Below are 12,206 nucleotides of genomic sequence, written 5' to 3' on the forward strand. Positions count from 1 at the left end.
TTATAACAAGGAATTAGCTGGAGACTGAGCTGGCCTTGTCTCCATAGCAACACCGATAAGCTTTGTGCGTTTGCTTAACTCCTAGAATTGCAGTGAAATGGGGGCAAGTTTTGTATTGCAGTAATGAGATGTGTTTAAAAGTTTTGGAAAAACAAGTCAAGTTTACAAGAAAAAGGGTTTAATTATTTCTCAATACCATTCTAACACTAACACGAAACCATGCAGCCAAAGAATACAAAACTATTACACAAGCTAGGGGAATGTAACACATCTACATCTGAAGACAGGCTGATGTTGCGAGATGGAAAAAGGTACGTGGCCATTGTTGCTTCATAAGAAAAAGGCAAATTTTACTATTTAATGATAGTGAATTACCAGCTATACAGAGCTGGAATAATTAAAGAGATTTAAGAAATTGAGTAAGAGGCACTGGAGTTGTTTTTAAGAATAAATGAATGTGGGTTATGTGCTGTCAATTCGAATTGAAGGAGATAGATAGATAGATAGATAGATAGATAGATAGATAGATAGATAGATAGATAGATTTGTAACAACCGATTGATAAAGAATTTATTACGATTTTGTAATGTCCTATCAATTAAAATTCACCGGGATTTTGTCTCGCATATTATGACTCATATTTACTCATATTTATCCTGCTTGCTTACTTATATTATTTGTTTACTGACTTAAAGTTTTGCTATTGCAAGACACATTCTAGACACTTGAGGAATGCTTGCTTTTACATGTAATTGATATTTACACTGACGCTGAGATATTATCTGAATGTTATTGCTGCTGAGATTATTATACTGACTTGTGTTGTATTGATACTCATTTTCTTTTCTGTTTTTGTACCGTATTATTTTATTAACTTTTTGATAAAATTCATAAGTGATAATGGTGTTGCATATTTATATTGTCAATTATTGTCTCTGCAATCCTGAACTCGGCTGGGAGAAATGTATAACCAAGAGTGATAATTAAAGTAAATCACTACCCATATGCATTCATTATCTTTATTTGATTATTAAAACACAAATTCTCCCTACAAGGATCACGCACACACATAGGTTCACACAGAGTCACGCACACACACAGGTTCACAGAGTCACGCACACACACAGCGTCACGCACACACACAGGGTCACAGAGTCACGCACACAGGTTCACACAGAGTCACGCACACACACAGCGTCACGCACACACACAGGGTCACAGAGTCACGCACACAGGTTCACACAGAGTCACGCACACACACAGGGTCACGCACACACAGGTTCACACAGAGTCACGCACACACACAGGGTCACAGAGTCACGCACACACACAGGTTCACACAGAGTCACGCACACACATAGGGTTGCTAGTTGCTGGTGTAATGCTATGGTGTGTATTGCAGTGTTGTGCTAGTTGCTGGTGTAATGCTATGGTGTGTATTGCAGTGCTAGTTGCTGGTGTAATGCTATGGTGTGTATTGCAGTGCAGTGCTAGTTGCTGGTGTAATGCTATGGTGTGTATTGCAGTGCTAGTTGCTGGTGTAATGCTATGGTGAGTATTGCAGTGCTAGTTGCTGGTGTAATGCTATGGTGTGTATTGCTGTGCAGTGCTAGTTGCTGGTGTAATGCTATGGTGTGTATTGCAGTGCACTGTTAGTTGCTGGTGTAATGTTATGGTGTGTATTGCAGTGCAGTGCTAGTTGCTGGTGTAATGCTATGGTGTGTATTGCAGTGCTAGTTGCTGGTGTAATGCTATGGTGTGTATTGCAGTGCTGTGCTAGTTGCTGGTGTAATGCTATGGTGTGTATTGCACTGCAGTGCTAGTTGCTGGTGTAATGCTATGGTGTGTATTGCAGTGCTAGTTGCTGGTGTAATGCTATGGTGTGTATTGCAGTGCTAGTTCCTGGTGTAATGCTATGGTGTGTATTGCAGTGCTAGTTGCTGGTGTAATGCTATGGTGTGCATTGCACTGCAGTGCTAGTTGCTGGTGTAATGCTATGGTGTGTATTGCAGTGCTAGTTGCTGGTGTAATGCTATGGTGTGTATTGCTGTGCAGTGCTAGTTGCTGGTGTAATGCTATGGTGTGTATTGCAGTGCTAGTTGCTGGTGTAATGCTATGGTGTGTATTGCAGTGCAGTGCTAGTTGCTGGTGTAATGCTATGGTGTGTATTGCAGTGCTAGTTGCTGGTGTAATGCTATGGTGTGTATTGCAGTGCAGTGCTAGTTGCTGGTGTAATGCTATGGTGTGTATTGCAGTGCTAGTTGCTGGTGTAATGCTATGGTGTGTATTGCAGTGCTAGTTGCTGGTGTAATGCTATGGTGTGTATTGCAGTGCTAGTTGCTGGTGTAATGCTATGGTGTGTATTGCTGTGCAGTGCTAGTTGCTGGTGTAATGCTATGGTGTGTATTGCAGTGCTAGTTGCTGGTGTAATGCTATGGTGTGTATTGCAGTGCAGTGCTAGTTGCTGGTGTAATGCTATGGTGTGTATTGCAGTGCTAGTTGCTGGTGTAATGCTATGGTGTGTATTGCAGTGCACTGTTAGTTGCTGGTGTAATGCTATGGTGTGTATTGCAGTGCTAGTTGCTGGTGTAATGCTATGGTGTGTATTGCAGTGCTAGTTGCTGGTGTAATGCTATGGTGTGTATTGCAGTGCTAGTTGCTGGTGTAATGCTATGGTGTGTATTGCTGTGCAGTGCTAGTTGCTGGTGTAATGCTATGGTGTGTATTGCAGTGCTAGTTGCTGGTGTAATGCTATGGTGTGTATTGCAGTGCAGTGCTAGTTGCTGGTGTAATGCTATGGTGTGTATTGCAGTGCTAGTTGCTGGTGTAATGCTATGGTGTGTATTGCAGTGCACTGTTAGTTGCTGGTGTAATGCTATGGTGTGTATTGCACTGCAGTGCTAGTTGCTGGTGTAATGCTATGGTGTGTATTGCTGTGCAGTGCTAGTTGCTGGTGTAATGCTATGGTGTGCATTGCACTGCAGTGCTAGTTGCTGGTGTAATGCTATGGTGTGTATTGCAGTGCTAGTTGCTGGTGTAATGCTATGGTGTGTATTGCAGTGCAGTGCTAGTTGCTGGTGTAATGCTATGGTGTGTATTGCAGTGCAGTGCTAGTTGCTGGTGTAATGCTATGGTGAGTATTGCAGTGCTAGTTGCTGGTGTAATGCTATGGTGTGTATTGCAGTGCTAGTTGCTGGTGTAATGCTATGGTGTGTATTGCAGTGCAGTGCTAGTTGCTGGTGTAATGCTATGGTGTGTATTGCAGTGCTAGTTGCTGGTGTAATGCTATGGTGTGTATTGCAGTGCTAGTTGCTGGTGTAATGCTATGGTGTGTATTGCAGTGCAGTGCTAGTTGCTGGTGTAATGCTATGGTGTGTATTGCAGTGCAGTGCTAGTTGCTGGTGTAATGCTATGGTGAGTATTGCAGTGCTAGTTGCTGGTGTAATGCTATGGTGAGTATTGCAGTGCTAGTTGCTGGTGTAATGCTATGGTGTGTATTGCAGTGCAGTGTTAGTTGCTGGTGTAATGCTATGGTGTGTATTGCTGTGCTGTGCTAGTTGCTGGTGTAATGCTATGGTGTGTATTGCAGTGCTAGTTGCTGGTGTAATGCTATGGTGTGTATTGCAGTGCTAGTTGCTGGTGTAATGCTATGGTGTGTATTGCAGTGCTGTGCTAGTTGCTGGTGTAATGCTATGGTGTGTATTGCAGTGTTAGTTGCTGGTGTAATGCTATGGTGTGTATTGCAGTGCAGTGTTAGTTGCTGGTGTAATGCTATGGTGAGTATTGCAGTGCTAGTTGCTGGTGTAATGCTATGGTGAGTATTGCAGTGCTAGTTGCTGGTGTAATGCTATGGTGTGTATTGCAGTGCTGTGCTAGTTGCTGGTGTAATGCTATGGTGTGTATTGCAGTGCTGTGCTAGTTGCTGGTGTAATGCTATGGTGTGTATTGCAGTGTTAGTTGCTGGTGTAATGCTATGGTGTGTATTGCACTGCAGTGTTAGTTGCTGGTGTAATGCTATGGTGTGTATTGCACTGCAGTGCTAGTTGCTGGTGTAATGCTATGGTGTGTATTGCAGTGCTGTGCTAGTTGCTGGTGTAATGCTATGGTGTGTATTGCAGTGCTAGTTGCTGGTGTAATGCTATGGTGTGTATTGCAGTGCTAGTTGCTGGTGTAATGCTATGGTGTGTATTGCAGTGCTAGTTGCTGGTGTAATGCTATGGTGTGTATTGCAGTGCTAGTTGCTGGTGTAATGCTATGGTGTGTATTGCAGTGCTAGTTGCTGGTGTAATGCTATGGTGTGCATTGCAGTGCAGTGCTAGTTGCTGGTGTAATGCTATGGTGTGTATTGCAGTGCTAGTTGCTGGTGTAATGCTATGGTGTGTATTGCAGTGCAGTGCTAGTTGCTGGTGTAATGCTATGGTGTGTATTGCTGTGCAGTGCAGTGTCTCACCGAGTTGTTGGACTGCAGGCTCTTCACTGACAGGCTGGAGCTCAGAAGGGGTCTGGGCAGCTCAGACGGGACGTTCGGGGGGAGATTGGACTGGTTTAAGGAGTTGCTGTCCGAGAGCGAGTCCGGGTCACTTTGGGACTGAGAGTCCAGCTGGGGCGGGGGGGGGGGGTCAGAGTATAGGGGTCAGTTGAAAGTGTTATATGACAAACACTGAGGAGGCGACTGAGGGACGCTATGACATGGCATAATGATATCTTCAGAAGGGTAAGTAGGAGGTAGCTCCAGGTGTCATTCCAATAAGTTGGTATGTAACTTTCCCTTCCTATTTTATGACCAGCGTTTCTTGGTTCTGTTTCTTCAGTACTGAATCACTATGAGGTTTGTGCTCCAATAAGGAGTCACCTTGTCTCCTTTCATCTCCATTCATCTGGCATGGAGCTGCTTTGAGTTTGTCTAGAGAACCTGAACAGCCTTTCATTCAAATCAAGAATTGAATCCATTTACTGAGGTAGAAAAAACAAAGCAGGCCAACTTCGAAATCTCCTGTAATACACGGCTGTAGCAGCGCTGAAACAGCTTAAAATCAAAAGAAAGGTCAGCAGTGCCTAACACTAACCCTAATGTGCTACATTAACAGATACCAAACACTACCTCAACTCACAACTGTGCTGCTGCTGCATGGTTCAACAAATACAATGTAGCTCCCTAAACTTACCACAAGAGGGCATTGTTCACATGCAGTATTACAGGTGTAGTCCCGAAGCTACTAAAATCCATTCCCACAATACCATCCTACTTTTACATTGTCAAAAATGGTATTAATTGTAATTTTTTGAATATATAATTTTATGTTCAGCTTCTTGATGAGCACTGTGCTGCTTTAGTGTTTGCCCCAACCAAGCTGGTTCATTCAGGTCTCAGTGTGGAGAATGGGTAGTAAAGCAGGGATGGAAATAAGACTCCCATTGCATAGCGGTTTGATCCATTCCTGGTTTTATAAGACACACCTGAGTTTGTTACCTGTACACTGTGGCTAATCAAGCTCGTAAAATACTGTGCTGTTCCAGTGATATCTTCCCCTCCCTCTGCAAGCAGGCTCATTCGGGTCTCAGCGTGGGGAATGGATAGTAAAACACACAGTCTTGTCGAATTAGTTTAATTTCTAGACAGTTTTGCAGTCAGTGCCACCCCAAGTAGAAACGCAGCTTTAAAGTGCTTGTGAGCCTGTAGCAGTGCAAACGAGCAGTAAAGAACTGGTTAATAGTTCTGTATTAGAGATAATGACTGAATGGAACAATGATGAACAGAGAAAGGCTATTGAAGCTAATCACAAGCAGGGAAATGGATTGTAAACCTCCACCTTACAATGTGTGTCTATCTCACAGGCGTCACAGAGCTGCTTCAGACACTAATTCAACAGGCATGGGCTTGTAAACTGGGTGTGACTCACCTGCACTGACACAGTGGGGACAGGCTGAGGCACACTCTCCAGCTCCTCAGGTTTCCTGCTGGGGAAGGCAGCGCTCTCTGAAACACACAGGGAGCCAAACAGAACACTGATGTTACAGGTTCAATTGGGTTTAACCATTTGGGACACAGAAGTGAGGCTAGGGGCTTGATTCTCAAAGTGATTAACTCCAAATCATCATTAGCACGTTTATTTCTGAATCGAAAAAACACTAAGTAACTTCATCAGGTGCGTTTCTCCTGCTGAAAAATATGTGCCAAAGATGAATTAAAGTAAATAGCTTTGAGAATTCAGCCCTTGGTTTGTTAACTCCAGCAGTGTGGTGGAACGTCTGACTCTTTTACACACAATGCCCTTGGAGTTCTCATTTAAAGCCGTTTTTCCTTGCCGTTGGTTCAAGCCTTGTGGATTTAGAAAGGTAGTCACAGAACCAGGGGGTTCCAGTTGAAATGCACATCCACCAGTCCTGGCTTCAGCCTGAGGAATGCGAAAGGATGTGCATCGCTAGTCACTTCATGCTTATTTGCTCTGCTCAGTGTGGGTTCCGGTTCAGGAACAGGATTTGCAGGAGGCGCAGAGGCTGCTCATTTGTTTGCAGTTCACTGCTATGCAAACCTGTCCTGGAGTTAAAGCAGCTTGCACTGCAGAGTGCAGCAGCTACTGTTCATCGGACTGCAGAAACATCTTCAGCGTTGGGGTTATTTAAAAATAGGTAGCTGGTGCAATCCATGGTGAATCCCCAGCGCTGTAAAACGAATTCAATTCGTGGCTTATCCTGATCAAACCAGAAACTATTCAGTAAGTGTCGCCATGGCTGCAAATTCATCAACAGTATGTACAGATCAGTATAGAATAGGAATTAGCAAGTTTCATGACACATACATGCAAAAATGTAGGTGACATACAGGTGGATGGGTGAAGGACAGACAGATGTACTAGCGCCTGCATTACATCCCCTTCACAAAGCGAGGGGTCATACGATCTTTAGGAAGCATTGCTGTCACTCTCTTACCAGCCTCAGAGACCCTGTAGGGATCGCAGTGAACAGGGGATTAATCTGATTTCAAATCATTGTGTTTCTGTTACATATTTAAGGTCCTTATTTGATTTTTTTTTTACAGATTTTTAGAGAAAGATTCCAGAGTTACATTAACAGTTAGAATGCAGTTTTCACCCACACCCAAAAGGAAAACAACAAGAGTTTTATAGCAGAAAAAGTCAAACCCATTTTCAGCGATAACTTTATTATCCAAAGAATAAAGGAAGTGCTTCTGGTAGTATTTACCCTGTAGGTCTGCAGTACCATTGAAGGGCTCTGGAACAGCACTGACCTGGAACAATACAGAGACACACACAATTAAAGGCACGCCTCTGTACGGAGACAAGACAGAGGATACTCCACGAATGAGGGCACAATATTAAGGGCTTGTTTGCAGCTGACCTTATGACAGAACTCTGGAGTGCTTTTAACTGCAGTGTAACGGCTGCAAGGCAAAGCCCTCCCAGTCTGGGCGCTCTGCTCTGTAGCTTGGTAACAGCCTTGCTTAGGTTTGGAAGGTTTATAAAGACATGACTGGCTTGACAGCAGGAACAGAGTGTGTCCGCTGATCTTCAGACATGAACAGTACATTCAAATGAGGCATTTCAAATTGATGAGCAATCGCTAAAAATAAACGATGTTTCAAGCTGACCTGTGAGGCCTCTTCTCCCTCTTCTGTTTCTGCAGGTGAGTGTTTGTCCACAGTGTCCAGAGACCTGCAAAAAAAAACCATACTGCAGGTCAGCAGGGTTCCCCTCACACCCTACAGACAGCATCACACTGACCCCAGCCCTCACACCCTATAAACTGCATCACACTGACCCCAGCCCTCAAACCCTATAGACAGCATCACACTGACCCCAGCCCTCACACCCTATAGACTGCATCACACTGACCCCAGCCTTCAAACCCTATAGACAGCATCACACTGACCCCAGCCCTCAAACCCTATAGATAGCATCACACTGACCCCAGCCCTCACACCCTATAGACAGCATCACACTGACCCCAGCCCTCACACCCTATAGACAGCATCACACTGACCCCAGCCCTCACACCCTATAGACAGCATCACACTGACCCCAGCCCTCACACCCTATAGACTGCATCACACTGACCCCAGCCCTCACACCCTATAGACAGCATCACACTGACCCCAGCCCTCAAACCCTATAGACAGCATCACACTGACCCCAGCCCTCACACCCTATAGACTGCATCACACTGACCCCAGCCCTCACACCCTATAGACTGCATCACACTGACCCCAGCCCTCAAACCCTATAGACAGCATCACACTGACCCCAGCCCTCACACCCTATAGACTGCATCACACTGACCCCAGCCCTCACACCCTATAGACTGCATCACACTGACCCCAGCCCTCAAACCCTATAGACTGCATCACACTGATCCCAACCCTTACACCCTATAGACAGCATCACACTGATCCCAACCCTCTGCAAGACAGACATCACCTTAAACATCGCTAATGTACTTATAGTCAGCACTCACATAACCAACCCTATAACATTTGGACTTCAGTGACGGTTAAGAGTGTGACGCATATCTGAATATTTTATTTTAGCCCGTTCCAACCCTTGTCCATTTTTTCAGGGTACCCAAAAAAAATACAATGTCAAAAATACATAGCTGAAAGGACTGTGTTTTAAAATAAGTAGGCTTCCATTTAGATGTACTGTAGTTGGTTTTGTTGGTACAGTAATATATTTTTAATAGAAATATTTTAATTCAGAATGATATGATTCTGAAAATATCCTTGCCAAGAAAGACGACTGTGGACTGCGATACAGTAGATACTTTTAAATCCGGTAGGTATTGTAGCAGTATGTAAAATTCCCTGTTAACGACCCAACAGCAAAATGAAATCAAAATGTTACCCATGCACAGAACTGCGTTCAACGTAAAAGACAATGCAATTCAGCAAAAGATTATAAAAAACAACAAACACCAGTTTCCAGAATTAAAACAGTATCCAAAGTCAGCATTCAAAATTGCAGATTATAGTGCTCAATAAGGCCCTAATGTCACAGTTCACTTGCAAATGAAAATGCACAAAACTAAAGATCACAGATTTTTTTTTGTGATGCATCCAGAATAGCGATGGTGATTTAAATGGTAAAGAAAGTCCTAAGCATGCTTCATCCCTAGCTGTGCTCTAAGGTACGTAAATATTTCACTGTTTGTTAGGACCGCTCCAGCTAAAGGCTCCTTCATGCCAGGCGTTTTGTTTTGTATTGTATCCCTGTCGCCCCGCAGGTGATGCTAATAGTGCAGTGGACTCACAGAGTGTTCTCTCCCTGCCCCTCTGTCTCGGCTGCTCTTTCATTGCCCTCGTCGGGCAGGCTGGGGGTCTCCTTGTTCCTCTGCAGTGCCGGGCTTCCAGTCTGCTCTGCTTCACCTGTGACAGAGCAAGGGGAATTTACCAGGGGCCTCATACAGAGGGTAGGGCTACAGCAGCAGTCCCCAATGCTGTGCCCCTGGGCAAATTAGTGCCCCCGATGACAGCTGACAAACTAGAACACTGCAATCCTGCTGTGGGAGCTGATCCCATTACAAACTGCTGCTCTGCACTCTCAATGGGAGCTGATCCCATTACAAACTGCTGCTCTGCACTCTCAATGGGAGCTGATCCCAGTACAAACTGCTGCTCTGCGTTCTCAATGGGAGCTGATCCCATTACAAACTGCTGCTCTGCACTCTCAATGGGAGCTGATCCCAGTACAAACTGCTGCTCTGCGCTCACTTTGTCATTTAATTTGACAGTTTGGAAAAGGCAGATCACTTTCCAGAGTAAAAGGACCATGCCTTATTAGAAACACACAGCTGTGCCCAATGGTTAAAAGACCTGCGCACTGGGCTTGCCACTCAGACAGGACTAGAAACTGTTTGAAATTGAAGTGTCAATGTTGAAATTGTTCAGGAGGGCCAATCCTCCTCCTTCAGGGAAGGCTTATCATGCTGGGAGAGGAATCTGCAGGGAAATCTACTTCTCCAGAATGGCCCACAGAGAGAAACTGTTGCTTGTGGAAATCTGTAAGCAGTCCCTACCCTCAGCCCTCTATCAAATATCTACTGTCTTGACCATTGTGACTAAAACTACCTTGTAACAGGAGATGCACCCTTCATATAGTGCAGAACACGTCCAGAATACCACTCACATCAAAAATGACTGCTGATGGGAGTGACAAACCATCTTGTTGGTTCTTGGCTGTAAAGACTGAATGTGGCTGCTGCTGCTTCCTGGTATCTAATCACTTCCTGTGTAGTAGTTCAAACATGAAAAGGGAACCAGTAACAATGGTTCCTTTTTCATTGCTGGCACTGGCACGGATTAAGACTTGTGTAAGTCACTTTGAAGTAGCACGTGTGTTCTGCAGGGTCTCTGTCACTATGAAGTAGCACGTGTGTTCTGCAGGGTCTCTGTCACTATGAAGTAGCACGTGTGTTCTGCAGGGTCTCTGTCACTATGAAGTAGCACGTGTGTTCTGCAGGGTCTCTGTCACTATGAAGTAGCACGTGTGTTCTGCAGGGTCTCTGTCACTATGAAGTAGCACGTGTGTTCTGCAGGGTCTCTTTCACTGCAAGCAGACCCTGGGACGGGAGCTAGCCCTGGCGGGACAGCACAGTGCCAGCTTGTACCTTTGGGAGTTTTTTTGCGCCGGATGGACGCACGGACGATGTCTGGACCGTACTTCTGGTCTTGGTGCCGCGTGGACCGCATATCGCTGAACCAGTCTCCCGTCAGAATCTTCAACTCACTGGGGTCCAACACGCTGTGTCTCAGTTTACTGGAGAGGATGGGAGAGGGGAGAGTGAACACTGTCCTGAACGAACAGGAAGGACAAATAGATAGATCAGCTAGAAAAAGATGAACAAACAGTGCATTCCCCTGGCTATTCCAAGCTCAAGCAAAGATTTTAAGAAAAACTTGTTTTCAGTAAATGTAAAACAAATTATCATCATCATCATCATCATCATCATCATCATCATCATCAATAATAATAAACACAACAGAGAAAAACATCACCTAATGTAGTACCGGTACCACGTCTAAAATAAAAATGCAAGTTTGCTATAACATGTGTTTCTTTCAATACTACACATCTGTCACTAAAGTGCAACAGCTCAGGTTTATCAGCTGCTATCCCTTCACAGCTTTCCCCCCTGCGCAGTGGTAAGAGCGCCCCCTACCTGATCCTGCCCTCCTCCAGGCTGCGCAGTTCCGAGTCGCGCAGCAGGACCTCCAGGATGGCGCTCTGCTCCTCCTCCGACAGGAAGCTGAGGTCCAGGGGGGCCTCGGGGTCCATGGCAGGGGTGTGAGGCGGCGTGGGGGCCTCTCTAGAGCTCACAGTGGGGTCTAGGCATCGCAGGGCCGGGTGAGAAGGGGGGCCCTCACAATCATTCAGTCCCATGGCAGACCTCCCAGGCCTCACACTGCATCCCCTCCACTGCCCGTCTTCAAACCTGCTCCTCAAACCTTAGCAAAGGAAAGACAGCAGGCTGGATCCAGGGTTTCCAATTCAGTTGTTTTAACTTTTGTTCTTGGCATTGTGTTTAATATACTGGACATGTATAAAAGATTCTCAGAGCAGACTAGACTATCTTCACACTGTTCAGGACCAGGCAAGCCCATCTAAATCAAACCACCCCCCAGTGTGAACTCCCAGCGGACGGGGCTACACCTCTGACATGGGCATGAGGGCGGGACTACACCGCTGACATGGACATGAGGGCGGGACTACACTGCTGACATGGACATGAGGGCAGGACTACACCGCTGACATGGACATGAGGGCAGGACTACACCTCTGACATGGACATGAGGGCGGGACTACACCGCTGACATGGACATGAGGGCAGGACTACACCGCTGACATGGACATGAGGGCAGGACTACACCTCTGACATGGACATGAGGGCAGGACTACACCGCTGACATGGACATAAGGGGCGGGACTACACCTCGGACATGGACATGGGGGCGGGACTACACCTCGGACATGGGCATGAAGGCGGGACTACACCTCGGACATGGACATGAGGGCGGGACTACACCTCTGACATGGACATGAGGGCGGGACTACACCTCAGACATGGACATGAGGGCGGGACTACACCTCTGACATGGACATGAGGGCGGGACTACACCTCTGACATGGACATGAGGGTGGGGCACAGTTAGTACAGAACAGGACCACTCCGATTTATATTCAATAGGCTCTTTG

The 12,206-nt window shown here is 45.7% G+C and overlaps 1 protein-coding gene across 3 annotated transcripts in view; it reads right to left on the reverse strand.

Moving 5' to 3' along the window:
* LOC131701552 (synaptotagmin-like protein 1) overlaps positions 1 to 12,206 on the reverse strand; it is a 37,433-nt gene that overhangs the window by 8,151 nt on the left and 17,076 nt on the right. For all 3 annotated transcript variants that reach the window (XM_059000216.1, XM_059000217.1, XM_059000215.1), the window contains exons 2-8: positions 11,173 to 11,458; positions 10,621 to 10,769; positions 9,265 to 9,379; positions 7,610 to 7,673; positions 7,204 to 7,249; positions 5,901 to 5,977; positions 4,451 to 4,600 (exon numbers count right to left, since the gene is read on the reverse strand). In XM_059000216.1, the coding sequence (XP_058856199.1) occupies positions 4,451 to 4,600; positions 5,901 to 5,977; positions 7,204 to 7,249; positions 7,610 to 7,673; positions 9,265 to 9,379; positions 10,621 to 10,769; positions 11,173 to 11,458 (887 nt within the window). The remainder of the gene's footprint in view (positions 1 to 4,450; positions 4,601 to 5,900; positions 5,978 to 7,203; positions 7,250 to 7,609; positions 7,674 to 9,264; positions 9,380 to 10,620; positions 10,770 to 11,172; positions 11,459 to 12,206) is intronic.

The sequence above is a fragment of the Acipenser ruthenus genome, chromosome 25, assembly GCF_902713425.1.
Source record: "Acipenser ruthenus chromosome 25, fAciRut3.2 maternal haplotype, whole genome shotgun sequence".
NCBI lineage: Eukaryota > Metazoa > Chordata > Actinopteri > Acipenseriformes > Acipenseridae > Acipenser > Acipenser ruthenus.